Here is a 25,867-nt window from a genome sequence, read left to right as displayed (position 1 = left end):
GAGAGGATTAAAGTAAATTTAGGTAAAACCTCTTTTGAAGAAAAAAAAAAAAAAAAACTTGGAGGCTACGTCCTTGCATTTTTGCACTTTTGAAATTGAAACTACGCCCGCTTTGAAAAACCACTGATTCATAGTTAATGTTTCTCATTATTCGGCACAACTCTACCCATTTCTTCTGTGATGCAATTTGTATGATCTCCAAATCCAAAAGCGGTGATTTGGTGTCTTACGGGCGGTGTTGCGTGGGGGAGTTTGTGTAAAAGATATGTTTATGTTCCGTTAGTTTCGGCCTAATCTAATATTCGGGCTGTGGAACCAGAAAAGCGTGAACAACCCCCAAAAAAACAGAGAAAATAAATTTCCTCTACAACTTAATACACTAGACTCAAGTCATCTCATCTCAACCCAATCAGGTCTGCACAACACAACCCACTCTTTATTAGTTTCTATTGCTTTACCCAGATCTGTTTACTTGCTTTGTGCTTTTTTTGTTTCTCATTCTCATGGAAAAAAAAAAAAAAAAAAAACAAGAGGGATCAATTGCTTGAATCTGGGGTATTCAGCATTTTTCCTTAAATGGGTTTTTGGTTGTTTGTAATTTACACTCATCATAACAACTGTGTACTTTTGCCATAGATATTCAATTCAAGGACTTTCTGGTTTTGATGGTTTCTGAACATTTAGGACTAATGCAAATCTCATTTGTTTTATTCGTTTTTTTCTGGTTTACTTTCTCTGAGATCCCAAATGTTTGTTTTTGTCTGTAAGAGATTTGAATTACCCATTTGTAGGTATTCCGAAACAATTAACATAACCCATCAATCATATATAAATGGGAAGCATAGGTGGCAGCAAGGGGAGACTGTTTGCTGCCCACCACGCCCCTCTCTGCACCCGAACTCACCAGATTGGATCCCTCCTCTTAGTATTGACCACCTTCTTCCTCACTCGCCTCTTGGACCGCTCTCTCTCCACCACATTCAATCATGTCTCCGTATCATCTGGTAGCAGCCGTGCCATTAGCTTCACTGACGCTAGTGGGTCCGTCTCTCTCTTATGGCCCGAGCGAGGGTACGGGTCTCACCTCTCCCTCAAAATCTATGTCTATGATGAGAACGAAATTGACGGTCTCAAGCCCCTCATGTATGGAAGAGATGGTAGGATCACCGCCGAGGGTTGCTCGAAAGGCCAGTGGGGCACTCAGGTACATTTTTCCCTTTCAATTTCAAAATTGAACCAATTAGTGTATAATAAGGAAATGCACTAGTTACATATGTGCTATACCCCCAAACAAATCTAGTTTAGTTCCCAATTGAGGCTCTTCAGATTGATGTCGGACTTAGCACACACCCATATAACATGCTCGACTAAATTTTTATTTTTTAGAAGTCAAAAAAGTTATTAAAATAGTAGGATACATCAAGCTTGCAATGATGGTCACTCCATGGCCTAAAATAATTACCAAAACTTATGAACAAAAGAGAGGTGACAATTGTATTACTTATTATTACCATCAATATCCAATCAATCCGGGGCGTTACAATAATAATAATTGGTTTTTATTTGATCATGTAGGTTAAAATACACAAGCTGCTATTGAAGTCAAGGTACCGGACGACAAAGAAAGAGGAAGCAGATCTGTTCTTTGTGCCAGCCTATGTTAAATGTGTTAGGATGATGGGTGGTCTTAATGATAAAGAGATTAACCACACCTATGTTAAGGTAGATTTGTCTTCATTTTTTTTTTAACATTTCATTGATTCAATTCAGTACATGTTTGTGTTTTGGGTGTAATTGTATACTTTCTAGTTAATGGCATAGATTGGAAGGAATAAAACTCTTGCTCTGTTATGGGTTGATTTTGTTTTTTAGGTCTTGAGTCAAATGCCATACTTCAGGCGGTCTGGAGGCCGTGACCACATATTTGTTTTCCCAAGGTAAAATTATTTAATTCTGGATTAATATTTTCTTATCTTTTTTTAATAAAAAGGATCTCTTTTATGATTAATCATTGTAATTCTATGTTCCCATGTTAGCCAAAAAATAAATCATTGCAACTCTATGTTGATAGTATGATTGAAAGAGAATGCTGAATACTCATATTTAGAATAGAGCGATAACTGTTGTGGAGTGATGCTTAAAATAGTCATAGAGAGTGAGATATGGCATATGAGTCATATGTTTTAATAACTCAGACACTTTTTCTCACACACTTTCATCATGATACTATTACTTGAACAAGATCGATGTTGTGGTTTGATTTTGAATGGAAAAAGAATGATTATTATTCTATGTGCTGCTTCGTTTTTTCCCCAGCCTGTGAGTGTACAAAATTATAGTTAGAAATATATTTTTAAAGTTGTCTTTTTTAATGCAAGACTACAGTTGGTACATTTAGCGGCGTGTAGAAGTCATGCTAATGTCTTGTACATAATTAATTGGAAGTAATCGTTTCAACTGTTTCATAGCTTTTGTAAATTGTAGTTTTGTCACTTTGTTGATTCCTTTTTCTTAATCGGCTAGTTGAGTGAATGATGAAACTGAATATAAAGATATTATTATGCAGAAGATATATTTTTGGCCTTGAACTGATGTTTCATTAGTACTATTGAAAATAAACTTGACACTCTCTTGACCCTTCTCTTTTGAGACAGAAAAAAAATAATAAACATATTAAAATGAAGGAGAGAAAAAAGAATTACTCAGCTGGAAAATTAGGTGTATTTTGATTTGATAGTTGAAATTAATTCTGCTCAATTATATATATATATATATATATATTTTTAAAATTAATACTGCTCAATTATATTCTAAAAGCATTTGTTTCCATTTGTGGTATCTTAGCTCAAGTGCTAGTCAAGTGGAAAATTTTATGGAACCAGTAGAAATGGTAGTTTTTGGTAGGGACTTGTTTGCAAAAACATAATACAACAAATTGCCATTATCGTTGTATTTTGTGTTGTAATTGAATGAATTTTATCAAGACTTCTTTTCTCTGTATATCTGATTTTTACATGTGTTTAATTTTTTGGTAAAATGTCTTGGTCACTAATATGAATGTGCTTGTTTTCACTCAATCACAGTGGTGCTGGAGCTCACTTCTTTAGATCTTGGGCAACATACATAAATCGTTCTATAATTCTAACTCCAGAGGTACTATGCTTATTTCCCAAAACATCTTATAAGATCCATATAACATATACATCTAGTACTTTTGAATAATAAAAAATACTCTAGTAAGGTCTGAATCTGAGCCAATTTACATAGGGCAAGTTAGGGGATTTGTCTGGTGCTCGTGGTAGATATAGGTGGATTTGTGGATTTAGGGTTAAAACTATTAGAATGAAGGGTTGCAAAGATTTTATTTAGGGTTTCAAAGAGGTAAGAAGAAATAGAAATCGAATTTGTCCACAATCTGTTAGTATTGCATGTGAAAAATAGCATGAACAGTACTGTTTATAGTATTGTGAATTATGAAAAAATATCAAGAAGAAAATAATAGAGAAAAATAATAATACGGCTAAGGTGCGTCAATGCTCAAAACACTCTATATTTGTATTAATCTACTTGTTTGTTTGAGTACAATAACGCATTTATATAGGCTAAATTTTAACTTTTCCTTATAGGATTTGAACTCCTACTTTGACTAGTAAACCAAATCCTAATTGAATTGAACCCAAGACTACATAAAGACCCATAAATTAAATAAGATTTACTTATTTATAAAATATAATTCAAGGTGCACAACTATGGCCCACAATGGGCAATGAAAAGATTATGATAGTACACTCAACTCCATAAAACCTTTTTTTTTTTATAGGTAATAGATATTTTCATTAAAAAAAGTACATCATGTTCACAATGATGAACAGGTTGTACTAGAAACAAAACCTAATGAAACATAAAATAAAATACGAAAAAAATTAATTAACTACAACGGGCACTTTTACTTGGGTTTTGCCTTAATCTTAGTCTTGCATAAAGGATATTTTTTTCTTCTCTAGCCACGCTATGATTGCACCACACCAATGAGCTTTAGCTCAAACCGCACCGGTAAGGCGGAGGGCGAGGTAATTACCAATAAAAAAAAATGCCTTCAATAAAAACAATATGCCTTCAAATATGAGCCAATGGGCTTTAGCTCAAAGGGCACATCCTCCCCCTATAAGAGCAAGGTGAAGGGCAAGGTTCTAGGTTCAAGACTCACTCTAAGAGTGAATTTTGAATTTGGAGAGATAGAGCCAATGGAATTAAGGAAGAAGTCTTGAAAGAATCTTTTTGTCTTTCCCAAGCGTGTGTAACTACCAATACAAAAATGCCTTCAATTCTAAGCCAATGAGCTCTAGGTCAAATGGCACCTCCTTGTATAAGAGCAAGATGGAGGATGGCATCATGGTTTCAAGACCAATAGGGTGCATGTGTATTAATAAAAAAGACTTTCAAATATGAAAATTTTGAACACATTATGTGGTTGCAAAGCATTTCGTATTCTTGTAGACATCAACATGAAGTGTATGTTTTACAATCCTTAATTAGATCACAAACAACTCACAAAATAGGAATATATTAGATGAAGAATAAAATCAAAAGTTTTTTGCCCCCTTTTCTACAATCTAGACTTTTTCCACTGTAGTTTATGGTTGAAAAAAAAAAAAAATTAAAAAAAAAAAAAAAAAAATATATATATATATATATATCTGTTACTCTTTCATCATTATATTGAATTTTAAAGTTCCGTAACCTTTTTTTTTTTCCAAATGTGTTTGGGGTAATTTCTCTATATTTTACAAAGTTGAGTTAGCTATGGGATTTCTGTTGGTGCCAGACTGAATTATAATTATCCAAATTATATTATCAGCAAATGTCTTGGGATAATATCTGTATTTTTTTTTTAAATGAGTTAGCTCTGGATTTGGAGTGGGTGATTTGTACTAGAACCCTGATACTGCTAAAGTGATCAGCTGACTGGGAGGTCCTTTGAACAGTTTCGTAGTTCCAGATTTGTTTTGAACCATCCTCGTCTTTGTTTTAATACCATTGGTATGTGAAAAGAGCCATGGAGGTATTGAGGAATTCGTTGAGTAGTTTATTTAACTAATGTTAGGTAGTATGAATTTGGTAGGTAGCCTTTGTCATAATGTCTAAGTTCTGCTCTATTATGCTATTTAAAAACCCAGATCAAAGTCCTGACATGAAATTATTATTTTTAGATTTTTTCTTAGTGTGGTAAGCTTCAACCCAATTTTAAGTTGGTTTTCATTTTAACTAATCAGTAGGTGGTCCCTATGACATTGATTGGCCTGTGTCAAGAAATAATCAATCTGACTCTTGGATGCCTTTGGAAGTTTTCCTCAACCATAATTACCTTTGGACAGTCCTAAGCAGCGATAAGTGTATAAAAGTTAGCATTCATGTGCTATGGTGTGTATTATATGTGACAGAAGTATTAATGTAAATATTTTTTCCAATATGGCTGCAAAGTTTGCACCCATGTTGTATGGATTGAACTGTAAAGATTTTCCTGTTCTGCAGAGGGAACAGCCCTCTAAAATTTCTTAGTAATGACATTAATCTTTAGAACCATAGTCCTTTTGTTTTCCTATTGCTGGATTTGGACATGTGTCATTGTACTGTTCCTTTTAGGTGTTCTAAAAGTTTTTTTAATGTATTGGTCTATTTCTTCAACCAGTTTTACATGTTTGGCATCCTGTTGTGAAACTGCACTTTTTCAAAATACAACCTTTTTAAACCCCACTTTTTTCTAGGTGCAAACTTTTCAAACTACCCATTTTCAAAAAGCTAAAAAAATAAGTTGTACCAAATGGACACTTACTGATTTTAGACAAATTTGGAGAAAAGATACTCCAACCCATTTTGTGACAATTTAAATGATCGTTCATGGATTTTCAATCACATGACCTATTTAGGGTGCGTTTGTATAAGCTATTGGAAAACTGTGTTTTGAGTTTAAAATGAGCATTTGTAAAAAGGTTATGAGGAGTTGTGGTTGCAAAACAGAGTTTTGGATTTCAAAAATGTTCTTTTAATCTTTCAAAACGCTTAACCAAACTTACCCCTAACAGCCATTTGACTTGTTTAAAATACTTAATGAAGTTGTGTGATTCAAGTACACGAGGATGGTCACATGATTTATTTGAAAGTCATTTGGCTTGTTTAAGTTACTTATAAGATTAAAGTCCATGTGGCTCTTCCAAACCATTTTTATTTGACTTTAAGAATATTTATTAATGTGTTAGTGTAGGGGGATCGGACTGATAAGAAGGACACAAGTTCTTTTAATACATGGAAAGATATCATAATTCCCGGGAATGTTGATGTTAGAATGACTAAAACTGAGGATACCCTTGTCCGGCCTCTGCCTTTATCAAAGCGAAGGTACTTGGCAAACTATTTAGGTCGTGCACAAGGAAAGGTTGGTCGTCTTCAATTGATAGAACTTGCCAAGCAATTTCCAGACAAGGTATGTCATCATCTATGACTTCTTCATTTTTTAAATGAAGTAATCTGGTTCATTAAAATTTATGTTGGTAACCTAGATTTGGCTGTGGAGTTCAATTGAACTACTTCTGTCACTTAGACATAGGGTTCTGCACCCATCTTTGGTTGCTTTGGGTAGAAATTTTTTGCTAAAGAAATCAAAAGGAAAACCTGTCTATTGATTTGCCAAATTTATCATTTATCATAAGAATTTGGAACACAAAAAGGCTTATATTATTATTTAATAATTAATAACATTCAGTAGTGTTATGCTGATGCTAGTTTGTTTTATTAAAGGGAAAAAATTATATTCATAACGGAGGTGCTACTAGTGTCTGTTTAAGCATAAAGTCAGCTTAGTTAGCTTATTAGTTACAGTTTCTTAAGCATCACTTTTTTTTTTTTTATTAAATGCACAGCTCAATACTTTATTAAAATGGCTAGCATGAAACCCACTTTTTCAAAACAAAACAAGCCAAAATTCAAGCCAATCAAATGGACATGTCAGTGTTTAGATTTAAGATTTCCATTTTAATTTATTACATTGTTTTTGGCATTGATTTTAATCTGTAACTTAATTTCCTAGAATGCATAATGAGTTCTATGTATTTCCTTGATTAGGCAACATATTTCTTTTTTCCCTATCCTGGTAATATATTCTGGTGGGTGGGCACTGGTATTGGATTCCTAGATGTGCATAATCCTAAATTGACTCATTGGGCACTTTCTGTTTGAAATACTAAATTATGAATGCTTTCAGTTCTTGTGTTCTTTTAAGAGATACAAAGTATGCATATTGATATTGTAAACAGCTGGAATCTCCAGAGTTGAAGTTCAGTGGCCCTGACAAACTGGGAAGGATAGAGTATTTTGAACACCTTCGAAATGCCAAGTTCTGCCTTGCCCCGCGTGGGGAGTCATCTTGGTCTCTCCGATATTATGAGTCATACTTTGTGGTCTCTCTCTCTCTCTCTCTCTCTCTCTCTCTCTGTGTGATTGTACATATGCGCACCCGCACACACACACACAGGTTAGGCAGTTGATACTTGAAGTAATGTAGTTGTTTCTGCTAAACAGGAGTGTGTACCAGTGATAATATCGGATCAGGTAGAGTTGCCTTTCCAGAATGTCCTTGATTACAGACAGATATCAATAAAATGGCCATCCACTCAGATTGGTCCCCAAATGTTGGAGTACCTAGAATCTATACCAGGTCAAATTCAAACTCCATTGTATATCATTGGTTGGCTTACAATCTCCTTTAATATGCTATAGCTCAAAGTTTGGGTTTATTTTCAGATGAAGATATAGAGAGGATGATTAACCGTGGTAGACAACTAAGGTGTCTATGGGTTTATGCTCCCGAATCAGAGCCATGTTCAGCACTGCGTGGGATTCTGTGGGAACTTCAAAGGAAAGTTAGGCATTTTCACCAGTCAGCTGAGACATTCTGGCTACACAACGGATCTATTGTAAATAGAAACCTTGTGGAATTCTCCCACTGGAAACCTCCAATGCTTTTGCCTTGATCATGGTTGGAGATGATCCCTTTGCTTGCCTGTATCATTTCTTTACAAAGCTAGACTTCATATTTTATTCATGGCTATTAGTTTAATGCCTTTTGCGTTGAGTATAGATTTTCCCAGGTTAAGCATCCCTCTCTTTTTTCCTTCGTTTTCCTCTTTAATCTCTTTTAAATGTTATGTATAGACTATAGACATGAGTAGGTAGATTATATGGAAGAAATCATCGATGATTAAATCCCCAAGTTCAATTCTGTATTTTCTCTTAGCAAGTTTTTCTAACTGTATCATAATTGGCGTTCTCCCATAATTTGTTGTTTGCGTGATTTTTTTTTTTTTTTTGCCTCAAGGTACTCGGCTAATTTTTTGGGATTCCTAGATGCTTTACATGTAAATTTTGTATGTGTTTATGGTATAATAAGCAACTATCATAGTGAATTAGAGAATCATTTCAAGGTGGCAAAGTAAGCCCAAACTCATTTGTTCACCTAAATTCACCCACTCTAATTGAACCCAAACTCATCTAATTGTTAGTTGGGTTAAATGAGCATCAACCTAATTAGACCCAGTGATTATTGGCTTTTAACTAAAAACTCATTGAGACCCATTTAACTCAAAAATAATATACCTAAATTCAACCTAACCCTGCACATTAAAAAAAAAAAAAAAAAACCAGCCCTTAGCTCAAACGTTTCAGTGTTTCAGTTTTCATTTTCCTTCATTTTCTTGGCCTCCAAACACTTCTCTCTCTCTAGCTCTCACAGAGAACAATGAGGCACAGCAAACACAGCACAGAGACCGCTGAGTCTAGCTTCTTAGGAACCATATCCGCCTCCTCCATTCAAAACCTCCTTCCCAATCAAATTTTGATTCTCTCTTATCTCTTTCAATTCTCAGGCTTTGAATTTTCGGTTTTTTCGGGAAACAAAGTCTTTTGGTTTTTTCACTTCACTGGTGAGTTTTGTTGCTTTGAGTCTGTTTGAGCTAGTCCATTTTTGTGCTACTTCTTAACAGTTTTTTTTTTTTTTTTTTTGCATGTTTGAGTTGATTGGTTACTGATTTATATACTTCTATTGGTTGCTGAGAAAATACTGTAAATGGAAAGGATGCTATTTTTTTTTTTATTTAATTTCTTTATAATGAACAAAAAAAAAAGGTCAAAATGAGTCTAATAGTATCTTCTGATTTTTTTTTTTACTATAATTTTTACAATATTGATGTATAAATGTTCTGATTGGTTGCTGAGAAAATTTTTGTAAATGAAAAGTGTAGAGACAATTTTTGCTTCAAGGCCAAGGGCTAGACCATGTTGGAACCTAGGCAAATTTGTTGTCCCATATGGGAAAGAAAGCCTCTCTCTTCATGCCATATAAGGGATGAAAATTGTCTATCACCATTAGCTCATCCCTTATATGGCATGAAAATGGAGGCTTTCTTTCCCATGTGGGACAACAAATTTGCTTAGATTCCAACATGATCTAGCCCTTGACCTTGAAACAAAAATTGTCCCCACAAAAAGGATGCTAATTTTTCTTATTTATTTAATTTCTTTATATTGAACCCAAAAAAAAAAATGTTTAATTTAAATTTGATTTTCTTTCTTTCTTTGAACTCAGAGACTCTGAATTTTAGTTTCGCTGGAAAGAAGTTTTGGTTTTCACTTTTCAAGTGAGTTTTGCTGTGAGGTAGATCCACTCTGCTTATGGTTATTATTATTATTTTTTTAGTTTTTATTTTTTATTTTTACAATTTTGTGCATGTTTGAATTGTTTGGTTATTGATGTATACATTGATTGGTTGCTAAGAAAATACTGGAAATGAAAAGGTAGGCAAAGCTTCAAAATAGTCATTTTCACTTTAATGACATTTTAGTAATTTTGATAATTGGGTAATTGGGTGAGTTGGGGTTTATCCATAATAATTGGGTTGGGTTGGATTTGGATTAGAAGCAATTAGTTAAATGAGTTTTAATGGGTAAATGAGTTTTATATACCCAACCCAATTATGCCTACTCCAAACCCACCTAAACCCACCCATTTGACACTTGTAGAATCATTCTACATTTTTACACTTGGGGAAAGGATCTACTTCAATTAAATCCTCCAATTTTAGTCTAGATATAAGATGTGGTATTTAAAAAATTCATGTAAGTCACGTGTCCTACATCTGGATTAAAATGGGAGGGAATTTAAGGGTTTAAATAATAGGGGATCTTATACCCCCAAACTTACGGTCAGATATGGCTTTCATTTTGCTTCCTTTTATATTTTTGGGTGCTCTACAAAATAGAAGGAAATCGTTGATCAAGTTTCAGCTCTAATTCTACATTGACAAATCATTTCTATTTTTCATTCACAATGCATGAGAGTGCTTGCAAAATTACCACTTATACAAGATTGTCTCCAATCAACAATTAATTCTCCTATCTTCTAAGATCACATATTTTGTTACAATTTGCAGGAGTGTCAACTTGGGATTGGATTACACTACTTACACGGGTCCACCATTGGAACTTAATAAAAAATAATCTAGTCACTGTTTACCACATGTTTAAATTGTGTCAAAGTGTGTGGTTCTAAACTTTTGTTAATTCTCTTTCCTTGTACTGATCACTTGTTCTATGTAGAACTCCTACAGTGATTCATATTGAGGGCAATTCTTCAATCGTTGTTGATAATGATTCTTGCTTGTTATATATGTAAATCTTTACTCTTTTCAACTTATTTTGCTTTTAAAGAAAACTTTCTATTTAGGTCTCCATTTACTTAATTTTCTCTTCTATTTTTATTCACAATTCTCAATGTAAGTCTAATCTAGTTTATATGAAAATTTTTATTTAATTATTATAAATGATTTTTTTAATATATATTTCAATAGTTAAGAGTTTGGGATGGTTGAATCTTGAATGTTTTTTTAGAAACACCTGGAATTTGGAGATGTCAACTAATTGAACTACAAGATTTTAGATTATTATTATTATTATTATTTAAGAAAAATTCTAGACTATTATAAGTGATCTAAACGTTAGAAAGTTCATTGCCAACTAATAATTTACTACCTTTTAATGAAGTGCAACCTATTGGATGGGAGCAAAATCTTGGATTGACACCTATGAGAGAGAGAGAGAGAGAGGCACCTGTAATGAGAGAAAATATTTTGATATAAATGATAAGAAAGTAAAACGTTATCGAAAATAAAAGAATTGAAAAATTGAGTACCAAAAACAACTTTTTTTCATTTCTTTTTAATGGATATATAAAGAGTATTTAGATTGTCATAGGCTTTTAGCTTATTAAATTTTGCTTTAAAATAACAAAATTAAAAAGTTAGAATTTAGTTTATTACAATATATATATATATATATATATATATATGTAGGGGCAAAAAGCCCAAGAATACATGTCCACATATGTGGTGGGCCTGAGACCCAGGCCGAGGATAATGAATCGTCTGAAGATGGGAAAGTACTGTTGAAGGGGTCCATGGTAATAGGTGGAGAGAACAATGTTGGTCATAGTAGTCTAGGAAGCTTTGCCGAGGACGAGTTCCTTCTCGACTACCCAACGTTGAGGTCTGAAGATGTAATTTATCGACAATGACAACCTTCTAGACCATTCCGTGGAGGAAGATAAGTATTAAAGATAAATAGAGAAGAGTATGGCCATGAAATATCTCTAGAAAAAGCTGCTACTTCCGCATTAAATACTCTACAACTAACATTCTAGTCGCATTAATGAGGAAGTAATGCTTGGACAGTGGTTTTCAGCCTTACAACTATTACCTAAGAACTTTGGGAAGGGGTTGATGGGATAAAGATAACACTACAAATTTGATACACGTGATGGTGAAGATGAAAGAAAAGGTAGTATATAAGGTAAGAGAAAAAAAAAAAAGGAAAAGGGAGGAAGAAGACGATAATAATCTGAAACTACTTCTGTAACCATTATCATTCAATATATAAAGAGCAGAGCTCCTTGGACGTGCCGAGGACAAAATTTCTTATTCAAACATACTCTTATTTTGTTTGATGGTCTTATAAACCAAGTCTAGTGTTGTTTCATTCATTGGAACCCAGTTTTTTGACTCACTTTCTACAAATTTATTGTTTAGCTTATTGGGCTTGAGCCAATTACCTTTTGGGCCGGGGATTCAAATCCAATCCTTACAATATATATATATATATATATTGGATCTAGACTTTTATACAATTCTATTAATTGAACTATAAGTTTAACAAATCCTTTCAATTTTTCAATCTTGCACACATACTACAATCAAGAATGTTCTCCATTTCAAAACTTGTCCATTTCCTAGTCTAGATTATATTTTATAAATTTAAAAGTGCATAATATGTTATGTCATTTAAAATATAAATAATGTGTCAATTTATAAACTACTAAATTCAAAAAATAGAATCTTGACAATAAAATGATGACAATAGACAATTTTTAAAATGGAGAGGGATCTAAAAATAATGTTTTTTGTCCAAATTATAGCTTGGACTCCTACTTCCTCGTTGTCTCTAGTCATTTTGACATAAAACTCTTGACTGTTTAACACTATTTTTATTAGAGAAATGCCGTGTCAATAATATTTTTACACAAATTTAAAATGATAAGTTGTTACAAGTGGACAAAAAAAGTAATTTTGGCGACATAAGACTTCTTTTTTTATTATGCTCCAATTATAACTTTTTTTTTTCCCAAATATGCACCAAATCATAATTGGCACAACAAAATTAAATAATTTTTTTATTTATTTGATTAAAAAAATAAAGAGTGATATATATTTGGAAATACCCAGCATTGCCCTTATTCTGTCCACATTCAGGACTAAAAAAAAAAAATATATATATATATATATAAAAGGACAAAATTAGAAGTCATGATCAGCAGAAAAAAAAAAAAAATGGGATTACTATTAAGACCAGGAATTCATCAATGCCAGTGCCACCAGTACCACCACCTATTAGCGGTACTTATAAAACCAAAAATTTCCCATTTCCATTCCCATCAAACCAAACTCACTACCATTTACACCTGCACGTGCCAGAAGAGTATCGCAAACAGTGCGAGCACTTGCAGAAGCAGCACCCAAAAAAATGGTCAAAGCTATTAGAGTTCACGAACTTGGGGGTCCGGAAGTCCTTAAATGGGAAGATGTGGAATTAGGAGAACCAAAGGAAGGCGAGATTCGGGTCAAAAATAAGGCCGTTGGCCTTAATTTTATCGATGTTTATTTCCGCAAAGGAGTTTATAAGACCTCCACATTGCCCTATACCCCTGGTTTGCTTTCATTTCTTTTCTTTCTCATTGCTTTATTATTATTATTATTATTACTTTTTTAATCTAAGAGTATTATTATAATATTAGCTTATAATGCTTTAGGATTTTAGATCATGTTAATGATTAATATTAATGACTCATGTTTGATTGTTATGACACATGTTTCTAATGGATACATCCATAGTTTGAATCTCCACTCCCTCATTGTAACTATTGATTGATGACCGATGATAAAGCTACATCTGCAAGATCACTGCCAAGGGGTTTTGTTGCAAATACAGAATAGATCACCAGAAGGTAGAGATGGGAGTTTGGAATGTTATGCTAACCCCAATGTGTGAAGATCTAAGCAATCTTGAAATGATACGCTCAATTACGAAGTTACAGTGGAGGACATGGTGGAGGAAAAATATGTTACAATCTGGGCAATTGTTGGAGGACCAGAAGGTGCCGTGGCTTTCACCAGATTGGGGAGCATTGATAGTGTGTGAAAATAATAGTGGGGGGGAGCTCCAGTCCTGTACTATATGAGTCATTGGCCAGAATTGATTGATCAACAAGTGAGCAAGAAATTTTTTATTTGAATCAAATAATGGGAGGTATGAAGGCTACTCAATGGGTGATGAGAATTTTGAAGTATTAAGGGATTTACCAAATTCCTAGGAGTTTCTATAGAGTCTTTGGAGAAAAGTTTATGGCTTTATTTGGTACAATTGAGGAGAGATAGAGGAAGTCAGCAAGTGAGGGGAGTGTGCAGCGGGTAACTAACCCAACTCCTAAAGGAGCTAGGAATCTTTAAAATTTGGTATATACAGTTAATTATGATGTGGGAGTACTAGTAAAGGAAGGGTTGTTGATGTATTCCTAATGAAGCTACACCTGTTTTCTTGGAATATAATGTGTAAATGATCCTAACAAATGAGCGGTTGTAAAAACCAAGTTGAACGGATGGAAGTCTGATGTGGTTTTTTGGTTAGGAAACAAAATTGTCAAAATGTGTGCAAGTGTTGTTAGAAGTCTTTGTGCTAGCCATTTGAAGATTGGATGGTACTTGAAGCGAAAAATACAGGTACGGTGCTCTTAATATGGGGCAAACAGGTGGTTGAGTAAACTGATCCAAGTGTGGGTGTGCGGGAGGTTTTCAATGTCATGTTTATTGAGTAATGTGAAGGATAAATTCAATTGGGTCTTTATTGGAGTATATGACCCTAATGATGATAGGGTAAGTAGTTGATAGGAGTTGAGAGATTCACAACAGAGTTGGGAGGTGGCTTGGTGTGTGGTGAGGGAGTTCAATATAGTTAGATTTCCGAGTGAAAGGCTAGGATACAATAGATTCACTATTGCTATGACAGAATTCTTAGAATTCATTAATAGACTCTGACGTAGGAGAAATTTGTCGACGTGTAGTTGTGGTGGGTTAAGTTTTAGAAGGATTTGTGGATTTTGGGGTTTAGAATCTTTTCCGAAGAAGGGTGAGGGATCAAGAGAGAAAAATTGGATTTATGGTTGAAAAGAGGAGGAAAAAGAAAAAGAAAAAGGAAATTGAATTATTTAAATTTGTGGACAGTACTGCAAACAGTGCCCATGAACAGTAACCAAGAGAAAGAAAAAATAAAAAAAGAAGATAAAGGGAGGAAGAAAAATCCTAAGGCCAACTTGCCTAATACTTCTAGTCAACTCTCCATCTCCTTTGAACACATTGAACACAAATATAAAGACTCTTTCTTGTACTAGAAGTATTAGGACTACTAGTTTGATTGGTTAAAAAAAAAATCTGTTACTCTTTCATCATTATATTGAATTTTAAAGTTCCGTAACCTTTTTTTTTTTCCCAAATGTGTTTGGGGTAATTTCTCTATATTTTACAAAGTTGAGTTAGCTATGGGATTTCTGTTGGTGCCAGACTGAATTATAATTATCCAAATTATATTATCAGCAAATGTCTTGGGATAATATCTGTATTTTTTTTTTAAAAATGAGTTAGCTCTGGATTTGGAGTGGGTGATTTGTACTAGAACCCTGATACTGCTAAAGTGATCAGCTGACTGGGAGGTCCTTTGAACAGTTTTGTAGTTCCAGATTTGTTTTGAACCATCCTCGTCTTTGTTTTAATACCATTGGTATCTGAAAAGAGCCATGGAGGTATTGAGGAACTCGTTGAGTGGTTTATTTAACTAATGTTAGGTAGTATGAATTTGGTAGGTAGCCTTTGTCATAATGTCTAAGTTCTGCTCTATTATGCTATTTAAAAACCCAGATCAAAGCCCTGACATGAAATTATTATTTTTAGATTTTTTCTTAGTGTGGTAAGCTTCAACCCAATTTTAAGTTGGTTTTCATTTTAACTAACCAGTAGGTGGTCCCTATGACATTGATTGGCCTGTGTCAAGAAATAATCAATCTGATTCTTGGATGCCTTTGGAAGTTTTCCTCAACCGTAATTACCTTTGGACAGTCCTAAGCAGCGATAAGTGTATAAAAGTTAGCATTCATGTCCTATGGTGTGTATTACATGTGACAGAAGTATTAATGTAAATATTTTTTCCAATATGGCTGCAAAGTTTGCACCCATGTTGTATGGATTGAACTGTAAAGATTTTCCTGTTCTGCAGAGGGAACAGCCCTCTAAAATTTCTTAGTAATGACATTAATCTTTAGAACCATAGTCCTTTTGTTTTCCTATTGCTGGATTTGGACAAGTGTCATTGTACTGTTCCTTTTAGGTGTTCTAAAAGTTTTTTTAATGTATTGGTCTATTTCTTCAACCAATTTTACATGTTTGGCATCCCGTCGTGAAACTGCACTTTTTCAAAATACAACCTTTTTAAACCCCACTTTTTTCTAGGTGCAAACTTTTCAAACTACCCATTTTGAAAAAGCTAAAAAAATAAGTTGTACCAAATGGACACTTACTGATTTTAGCCAGATTCGGAGAAAAGATACTCCAACCCATTTTTTGACAATTTAAATGATCCTTCATGGATTTTCAATCACATGACCTATTTAGGGTGCGTTTGTATAAGCTATTGGAAAACTGTGTTTTGAGTTTAAAATGAGCATTTGTAAAAAGGTTATGAGGAGTTGTGGTTGCAAAACAGAGTTTTGGGTTTCAAAAATGCTCTTTTAATCTTTCAAAACGCTTAACCAACCTTACCCCTAACAGCCATTTGACTTGTTTAAAATACTTAATGAAGTTGTGTGATTAAAGTACACGAGGATGGTCACATGATTTATTTGAAAGTCATTTGGCTTGTTTAAGTTACTTATAAGATTAAAGTCCATGTGGCTCTTCCAAACCATTTTTATTTGACTTTAAGAATATTTATTAATGTGTTAGTGTAGGGGGATCGGACTGATAAGAAGGACACAAGTTCTTTCAATACATGGAAAGATATCATAATTCCCGGGAATGTTGATGATAGAATGACTAAAACTGAGGATAACCTTGTCCGGCCTCTGCCTTTATCAAAGCGAAGGTACTTGGCAAACTATTTAGGTCGTGCACAAGGAAAGGTTGGTCGTCTTCAGTTGATAGAACTTGCCAAGCAATTTCCAGACAAGGTAGGTCATCATCTATGACTTCTTCATTTTTTAAATGAAGTAATCTGGTTCATTAAAATTTATGTTGGTAACCTAGATTTGGCTGTGGAGTTCAATTGAACTACTTCTGTCACTTAGACATAGGGTTCTGCACCCATCTTTGGTTGCTTTGGGTAGAAATTTTTTGCTAAAGAAATCAAAAGGAAAACCTGTCTATTGATTTGCCAAATTATCATTTCTCATGAGAATTTGGAACATAAAAAGGCTTATATTATTATTTAATAATTAATAACATTCAGTAGTGTTGTGCTGATGCTAGTTTGTTTTATTAAAGGGGAAAAATTATATTCATAACAGAGGTGCTACTAGTGTCTGTTTAAGCATAAAGTCAGCTTAGTTAGCTTATTAGTTACAGTTTCTTAAGCATCACTTTTTTATTTTTTTTAAATGTACAGCTCAATACTTTATTAAAATGGCTAGCATGAAACCCACTTTTTCAAAACAAGCCAAAATTCAAGCCAATCAAATGGACATGTCAGTGTTTAGATTTAAGATTTCCATTTTAATTTATTACATTGTTTTTGGCATTGATTTTAATCTGTAACTTAATTTCCTAGAATGCATAATGAGTTCTATGTATTTCCTTGATTAGGCAACATATTTCTTTTTTCCCTATCCTGGTAATATATTCTGGTGGGTGGGCACTGGTATTGGATTCCTAGATGTGCATAATCCTAAACTGACTCATTGGGCACTTTCTGTTTGAAATACTAAATTATGAATGCTTTCAGTTCTTGTGTTCTTTTAAGAGATACAAAGTATGCATATTGATATTGTAAACAGCTGGAATCTCCAGAGTTGAAGTTCAGTGGCCCTGACAAACTGGGAAGGATAGAGTATTTTGAACACCTTCGAAATGCCAAGTTCTGCCTTGCCCCGCGTGGGGAGTCATCTTGGTCTCTCCGATATTATGAGTCATACTTTGTGGTCTCTCTCTCTCTCTCTCTCTCTCTCTCTCTCTCTGTGATTGTACATATGCGCACCCGCACACACACGCACACACACACAGAGGTTAGGCAGTTGATACTTGAAGTAATGTAGTTGTTTCTGCTAAACAGGAGTGTGTACCAGTGATAATATCGGATCAGGTAGAGTTGCCTTTCCAGAATGTCCTTGATTACAGACAGATATCAATAAAATGGCCATCCACTCGGATTGGTCCCCAAATGTTGGAGTACCTAGAATCTATACCAGGTCAAATTCAAACTCCATTGTATATCATTGGTTGGCTTACAATCTCCTTTAATATGCTATAGCTCAAAGTTTGGGTTTATTTTCAGATGAAGATATAGAGAGGATGATTAACCGTGGTAGACAACTAAGGTGTCTATGGGTTTATGCTCCCGAATCAGAGCCATGTTCAGCACTGCGTGGGATTCTGTGGGAACTTCAAAGGAAAGTTAGGCATTTTCACCAGTCAGCTGAGACATTCTGGCTACACAACGGATCTCTTGTAAATAGAAACCTTGTGGAATTCTCCCACTGGAAACCTCCAATGCTTTTGCCTTGATCATGGTTGGAGATGATCCCTTTGCTTGCCTGTATCATTTCTTTACAAAGCTAGACTTCATATTTTATTCATGGCTATTAGTTTAATGCCTTTTGCGTTGAGTATAGATTTTCCCAGGTTAAGCATCCCTCTCTTTTTTCCTTCGTTTTCCTCTTTAATCTCTTTTAAATGTTATGTATAGACTATAGACATGAGTAGGTAGATTATATGGAAGAAATCATCGATGATTAAATCCCCAAGTTCAATTCTGTATTTTCTCTTAGCAAGTTTTTCTAACTGTATCATAATTGGCGTTCTCCCATAATTTGTTGTTTGCGTGTTTTTTTTTTTTTTTTTGCCTCAAGGTACTCGGCTAATTTTTTGGGATTCCTAGATGCTTTACATGTAAATTTTGTATGTGTTTATGGTATAATAAGCAACTATCATAGTGAATTAGAGAATCATTTCAAGGTGGCAAAGTAAGCCCAAACTCATTTGTTCACCTAAATTCACCCACTCTAATTGAACCCAAACTCATCTAATTGTTAGTTGGGTTAAATGAGCATCAACCTAATTAGACCCAGTGATTATTGGCTTTTAACTAAAAACTCATTGAGACCCATTTAACTCAAAAATAATATACCTAAATTCAACCTAACCCTGCACATTAAAAAAAAAAAAAAAAAACCAGCCCTTAGCTCAAACGTTTCAGTGTTTCAGTTTTCATTTTCCTTCATTTTCTTGGCCTCCAAACACTTCTCTCTCTCTAGCTCTCACAGAGAACAATGAGGCACAGCAAACACAGCACAGAGACCGCTGAGTCTAGCTTCTTAGGAACCATATCCGCCTCCTCCATTCAAAACCTCCTTCCCAATCAAATTTTGATTCTCTCTTATCTCTTTCAATTCTCAGGCTTTGAATTTTCGGTTTTTTCGGGAAACAAAGTCTTTTGGTTTTTTCACTTCACTGGTGAGTTTTGTTGCTTTGAGTCTGTTTGAGCTAGTCCATTTTTGTGCTACTTCTTAACAGTTTTTTTTTTTTTTTTTTTGCATGTTTGAGTTGATTGGTTACTGATTTATATACTTCTATTGGTTGCTGAGAAAATACTGTAAATGGAAAGGATGCTATTTTTTTTTTTTTTTGATTTAATTTCTTTATAATGAACAAAAAAATAGGTCAAAATGAGTCTAATAGTATCTTCTGATTTTTTTTTTTTTTTTTTTACTATAATTTTTACAATATTGACGTATAAATGTTCTGATTGGTTACTGAGAAAATTTTTGTAAATGAAAAGTGTGGGGACAATTTTTGCTTCAAGGTTAAGGGCAAGACCATGTTGGAACCTAGACAAATTTGTTGTCCCACATGGGAAAGAAAGCCTCCCTCTTCATGCCATATAAGGGATGAAAATTGTCTATCACCATTAGCTCATCCCTTATATGGCATGAAAATTGAGGCTTTCTTTTCCATGTGGGACAACAAATTTACCTAGGTTCCGACATGGTCTAGCCCTTGACCTTGAAGCAAAAATTGTCCCCACAAAAAAGATGCTAATTTTTCTTATCTATTTAATTTCTTTATATTGAACCCAAAAAAAAAAAAAAAAGGTTTAATTTAAATTTGATTTTCTTTCTTTCTTTGAACTCAGAGACTCTGAATTTTAGTTTCGTTGGAAAGAAGTTTTGGTTTTCACTTTTCAGGTAAGTTTTGCTGTGAGGTAGATCCATTCTGCTTATGGTTATTATTATTATTTTTTTAGTTTTTATTTTTTATTTTTACAATTTTGTGCATGTTTGAATTGTTTGGTTACTGATGTATACATTGATTGGTTGCTAAGAAAATACTAGAAATGAAAAGGTAGGCAAAGCTTCAAAATAGTCATTTTCACTTTAATGACATTTTGGTAATTTTGATAATTAGGTAATTGGGTGAGTTGAGGTTTACCCATAATAATTGGGTTGGGTTGGATTTGGATTAGAAGCAATTAGTTAAATAAGTTTTAATGGGTAAATGAGTTTTATATATCCAACCCAATTATGTCTATCCCAAACCCACCTAAACCCACCCATTTGACACTCGTAGAATCATTCTACATTTTTACACTTGGGGAAAGGATCTACTTCAATTAAATCCTCCAATTTTAGTCTAGATATAAGATGTGGTATTTAAAAAATTCATGTAAGTCACGTGTCCTACATCTGGATTAAAATGGGAGGGAATTTAAGGGTTTAAATAATAGGGGATCTTATACCCCCAAACCTTACAGTCAGATATGGCTTTCATTTTGCTTCCTTTTATATTTTTGGGTGCTCTACAAAATAGAAGGAAATCGTTGATCAAGTTTCAGCTCTAATTCTACATTGACAAATCATTTCTATTTTTCATTCACAATGCATGAGAGTGCTTGCAAAATTACCACTTATACAAGATTGTCTCCAATCAACAATTAATTCTCCTATCCTTCTAAGATCACATATTTTGTTACAATTTGCAGGAGTGTCAACTTGGGATTGGATTACACTACTTACACGGGTCCACCATTGGAACTTAATAAAAAATAATCTAGTCACCGTTTACCACATGTTTAAATTGTGTCAAAGTGTGTGGTTCTAAACTTTTGTTAATTCTCTTTCCTTGTACTGATCACTTGTTCTATGTAGAACTCCTACAGTGATTCATATTGAGGGCAATTCTTCAATCGTTGTTGATAACGATTCTTGCTTGTTATATATGTAAATCTTTACTCTTTTCAACTTATTTTGCTTTTAAAGAAAACTTTCTATTTAGGTCTCCATTTACTTAATTTTCTCTTCTATTTTTATTCACAATTCTCAATGTAAGTCTAATCTAGTTTATATGAAAATTGTTATTTAATTATTATAAATGATTTTTTTAATATATATTTCAATAGTTAAGAGTCTGAGATGGTTGAATCTTGAATGTTTTTTTAGAAACACCTGGAATTTGGAGATGTCAACTAATTGAACTACAAGATTTTAGATTATTATTATTATTATTTTTTAAGAAAAATTCTAGACTATTATAAGTGATCTAAACGTTAGAAAGTTCATTGCCAATTAATAATTTACTACCTTTTAATGAAGTGCAACTTATAGAGAGAGAGAGAGAGAGAGAGAGAGAGAGAGAGAGAGAGAGAGAGAGAGAGAGAGAGAGAGAAGCACCTGTAATGAGAGAAAATATTTTGATATAAATAATAAAAAAGTAAAATGTTATCGAAAATAAAAGAATTAAAAAATTGAGTACCAAAAACAACTTTTTTTCATTTCTTTTTAATGGATATATAAAGAGTATTTAGATTGTCATAGGCTTTTAGCTTATTAAATTTTGCTTTAAAATAACAAAATTAAAAAGTTAGAATTTAGTTTACTACAATATATATATATATATATGTAAGGGCAAAAAGCTCAAGAATACATGTCCACATATGTGGTGGGCTTGAGGCCCAAGTCGAGGATAATGAATCGTCTGAAGATGGGAAAGTACTGTTGAAGGGGTCCATAGTAATAGGTGGAGAGAACAATGTTGGTCATAGTAGTCTAGGAAGCTTTGCCGAGGGCGAGTTCCTTCTCGACTACCCAACGTTGAGGTCCGAAGATGAATTTATTGACAATGGCAACCTTCTAGACCATTCTGTGAGTATTAAAGATAAATAGAAAAGAGTATGACCATGAAATATCTCCAGGAAAAGCTGCTACATTCACATTAAATGCTCTACAACTAACATTCTAGCCGCATTAATGAGGAAGTAATGCTTGAACAGTGGTTTTCAGCCTTACAGCTATTACCTAAGAACTTTGGGAAGGGGTTGATGGGATAAAGATTAACACTAACAAATTTGACCTACACGTGGATGGTGAAGATGAAAGGAAAAGGTAGTATATAAGGTAAGAGAAAAAAAAAAAAGGAAAAGGGAGGAAGAAGACGATAATAATCTGAAACTACTTCTGTAACCATTATCATTCAATATATATAAGAGCAGAGCTCCTTGGACTGTGCCGAGGACAAATTTTCTTATTCAAACATACTCTTATTTTGTTTGATGGTCTTATAAACCAAGTCTAGCTGTTGTTTCATTCATTGGAACCCAGTTCTTTGACTCACTTTCTACAAATTTATTGTTTTGAGCTTATTGGGCTTGGAGCCAATTACCTTTTGGGCCGGGGATTCAAATCCAATCCTTACAATATATATATATATATATATATTGGATCTAGACTTTTATACAATTCTATAAATTGAACTATAAGTTTAACAAATCCTTTCAATTTTTCAATCTTGCACACATACTACAATCAAGAATGTTCTCCATTTCAAAACTTGTCCATTTCCTAGTCTAGATTATATTTTATAAATTTAAAAGTGCATAATATGTTATGTCATTTAAAATATTAAATAATGTGTCAATTTATAAACTACTAAATTCAAAAAATAGAATCTTGACAATAAAATAGATGACAATAGACAATTTTTAAAATGGAGAGGGATCTAAAAATAATGTTTTTTGTCCAAATTATAGCTTGGACTCCTACTTCCTCGTTGTCTCTAGTCATTTTGACATAAAACTCTTGACTGTTTAACACTATTTTTATTAGAGAAATGCCGTGTCAATAATATTTTTACTACAAATTTAAAATGATAAGTTGTTACAAGTGGACAAAAAAAGTAATTTTGGCGACATAAGACTTCTTTTTTTATTATGCTCCAATTATAACTTTTTTTTTTCTCCCAAATATGCACCAAATCATAATTTGGCACAACAAAATTAAATAATTTTTTTATTTATTTGATTAAAAAAATAAAGAGTGATATATAATTTGGAAATACCCAGCATTGCCCTTATTCTGTCCACATTCAGGACTAAAAATATATATATATATATATATAAAAGGACAAAATTAGAAGTCATGATCAGCAGAAAAAAAAAAAAAATGGGATTACTATTAAGACCAGGAATTCATCAATGCCAGTGCCACCAGTACCACCACCTATTAGCGGTACTTATAAAACCAAAAATTTCCCATTTCCATTCCCATCAAAACCCAAACTCACTACCATTTACACCTGCACGTGCCAGAAGAGTATCGCAAACAGTGCGAGCACTTGCAGAAGCAGCACCCAAAAAAATGGTCAAAGCTATTAGAGTTCACGAACTTGGGGGTCCGGAAGTCCTTAAATGGGAAGATGTGGAATTAGGAGAACCAAAGGAAGGCGAGATTCGGGTCAAAAATAAGGCCGTTGGCCTTAATTTTATCGATGTTTATTTCCGCAAAGGAGTTTATAAGACCTCCACATTGCCCTATACCCCTGGTTTGCTTTCATTTCTTTTCTTTCTCATTGCTTTATTATTATTATTATTATTACTTTTTTAATCTAAGAGTATTATTATAATATTAGCTTATAATGCTTTAGGATTTTAGATCATGTTAATGATTAATATTAATGACTCATGTTTGATTGTTATGACACATGTTTCTAATGGATACATCCATAGTTTGAATCTCCACTCCCTCATTGTAACTATTGATTGATGACCGATGATAAAGCTACATCTGCAAGATCACTGCCAAGGGGTTTTTGTTGCAAATACAGAATAGATCACCAGAAGGTAGAGATGGGAGTTTGGAATGTTATGCTAACCCCAATGTGTGAAGATCTAAGCAATCTTGAAATGATACGCTCAATTACGAAGTTACAGTGGAGGACATGGTGGAGGAAAAATATGTTACAATCTGGGCAATTGTTGGAGGACCAGAAGGTGCCGTGGCTTTCACCAGATTGGGGAGCATTGATAGTGTGTGAAAATAATAGTGGGGGGGAGCTCCAGTCCTGTACTATATGAGTCATTGGCCAGAATTGATTGATCAACAAGTGAGCAAGAAATTTTTTATTTGAATCAAATAATGGGAGGTATGAAGGCTACTCAATGGGTGATGAGAATTTTGAAGTATTAAGGGATTTACCAAATTCCTAGGAGTTTCTATAGAGTCTTTGGAGAAAAGTTTATGGCTTTATTTGGTACAATTGAGGAGAGATAGAGGAAGTCAGCAAGTGAGGGGAGTGTGCAGCGGGTAACTAACCCAACTCCTAAAGGAGCTAGGAATCTTTAAAATTTGGTATATACAGTTAATTATGATGTGGGAGTACTAGTAAAGGAAGGGTTGTTGATGTATTCCTAATGAAGCTACACCTGTTTTCTTGGAATATAATGTGTAAATGATCCTAACAAATGAGCGGTTGTAAAAACCAAGTTGAACGGATGGAAGTCTGATGTGGTTTTTTGGTTAGGAAACAAAATTGTCAAAATGTGTGCAAGTGTTGTTAGAAGTCTTTGTGCTAGCCATTTGAAGATTGGATGGTACTTGAAGCGAAAAATACAGGTACGGTGCTCTTAATATGGGGCAAACAGGTGGTTGAGTAAACTGATCCAAGTGTGGGTGTGCGGGGAGGTTTTCAATGTCATGTTTATTGAGTAATGTGAAGGATAAATTCAATTGGGTCTTTATTGGAGTATATGACCCTAATGATGATAGGGTAAGTAGTTGATAGGAGTTGAGAGATTCACAACAGAGTTGGGAGGTGGCTTGGTGTGTGGTGAGGGAGTTCAATATAGTTAGATTTCCGAGTGAAAGGCTAGGATACAATAGATTCACTATTGCTATGACAGAATTCTTAGAATTCATTAATAGACTCTGACGTAGGAGAAATTTGTCGACGTGTAGTTGTGGTGGGTTAAGTTTTAGAAGGATTTGTGGATTTTGGGGTTTAGAATCTTTTCCGAAGAAGGGTGAGGGATCAAGAGAGAAAAATTGGATTTATGGTTGAAAAGAGGAGGAAAAAGAAAAAGAAAAAAGGAAATTGAATTATTTAAATTTGTGGACAGTACTGCAAACAGTGCCCATGAACAGTAACCAAGAGAAAGAAAAAAATAAAAAAAGAAGATAAAGGGAGGAAGAAAAATCCTAAGGCCAACTTGCCTAATACTTCTAGTCAACTCTCCATCTCCTTTGAACACATTGAACACAAATATAAAGACTCTTTCTTGTACTAGAAGTATTAGGACTACTAGTTTGATTGGTAAACTAATACCTTATAAAATACTAACTTGGACTAAAGAAAAGTATATCTAAGATACTTAGGATCTCATAGAAAATTCTAGACTTAGCTAAATTACCAAAGTACCCTTAATTTACAGAAATTGTAGAGTGACTAAATATAAAATTGACCATAACTACAACAAAACAAAGCCTTAGTCCCAAAATTTGGGTCGGCTATGGATCATTGACTTATTAGAATGGGTCGACCATGTAAACTCTTTTCCTTCATTCTATTCTATTTGAAGTCATGCCCTCTGTTACTTCCCTAATTGACATGTCATTTTTTATTACTTCTACTAATATTATTTTTGGCCTTCCTCTACCTTTTTTTTTTTTTTTTTTTTTTTTTTTTTT

The 25,867-nt window shown here is 33.7% G+C and overlaps 2 protein-coding genes across 4 annotated transcripts in view; both read left to right on the top strand.

Annotated features, from left to right (window-relative positions):
* The first annotated feature begins 21 nt into the window (after positions 1–21).
* On the top strand, positions 22–18,671 carry LOC112034315 (probable glucuronosyltransferase Os02g0520750). 3 transcript variants are annotated; one of them, XM_065774554.1, is made up of 9 exons: positions 22–413; positions 792–1,204; positions 1,576–1,722; positions 1,873–1,937; positions 3,084–3,153; positions 16,652–16,870; positions 17,693–17,836; positions 17,968–18,103; positions 18,190–18,671. In XM_065774554.1, exons 2-9 carry the CDS (start codon positions 833–835, stop codon positions 18,417–18,419), a joined length of 1,383 nt encoding a protein of 460 aa, XP_065630626.1. In that variant the 5' UTR covers positions 22–413; positions 792–832; the 3' UTR covers positions 18,420–18,671. The 3 variants fall into 3 exon arrangements, with proteins under 3 accessions (XP_065630626.1, XP_023922927.2, XP_065630627.1); XM_024067159.2 differs by lacking the exons at positions 16,652–16,870; positions 17,693–17,836; positions 17,968–18,103; positions 18,190–18,671 and adding exons at positions 6,263–6,481; positions 7,311–7,454; positions 7,576–7,711; positions 7,798–8,279 and having other exon boundaries at positions 26–413; XM_065774555.1 differs by lacking the exons at positions 16,652–16,870; positions 17,693–17,836; positions 17,968–18,103; positions 18,190–18,671 and adding exons at positions 7,311–7,454; positions 7,576–7,711; positions 7,798–8,279 and having other exon boundaries at positions 27–413.
* A 4,650-nt stretch (positions 18,672–23,321) lies between these two features.
* Positions 23,322–25,867, top strand: part of LOC112036598 (uncharacterized) — a gene marked incomplete in the record, with an annotated part of 17,743 nt that continues 15,197 nt past the window's right edge. Inside the window, 1 exon segment of the mRNA XM_065774553.1 lies at positions 23,322–23,726. Coding sequence (XP_065630625.1) covers positions 23,324–23,726 — 403 coding nt within the window.

Source organism: Quercus suber, unplaced genomic scaffold (genome assembly GCF_002906115.3).
Source record: "Quercus suber isolate HL8 unplaced genomic scaffold, Cork oak 2.0 scaffold_94, whole genome shotgun sequence".
Taxonomy (NCBI): domain Eukaryota; kingdom Viridiplantae; phylum Streptophyta; class Magnoliopsida; order Fagales; family Fagaceae; genus Quercus; species Quercus suber.
The sequence above is the reverse complement of the archived record's forward strand: the minus strand, read 5'-3'. Positions and strand labels throughout refer to the sequence as shown.

What these genes read in the sequence shown, in the direction of transcription:
- LOC112034315 (XM_065774554.1), top strand. Translation starts at nt 833, where the DNA reads ATGGGAAGCATAGGTGGCAGCAAGGGGAGACTGTTTGCTGCCCACCAC. An exon ending in CACATATTTGTTTTCCCAAG is followed by an intron (nt 1,938 to 3,083) that starts GTAAAATTATTT and finishes ACTCAATCACAG; the next exon opens with TGGTGCTGGAGCTCACTTCT. An exon ending in GTACCTAGAATCTATACCAG is followed by an intron (nt 18,104 to 18,189) that starts GTCAAATTCAAA and finishes GTTTATTTTCAG; the next exon opens with ATGAAGATATAGAGAGGATG.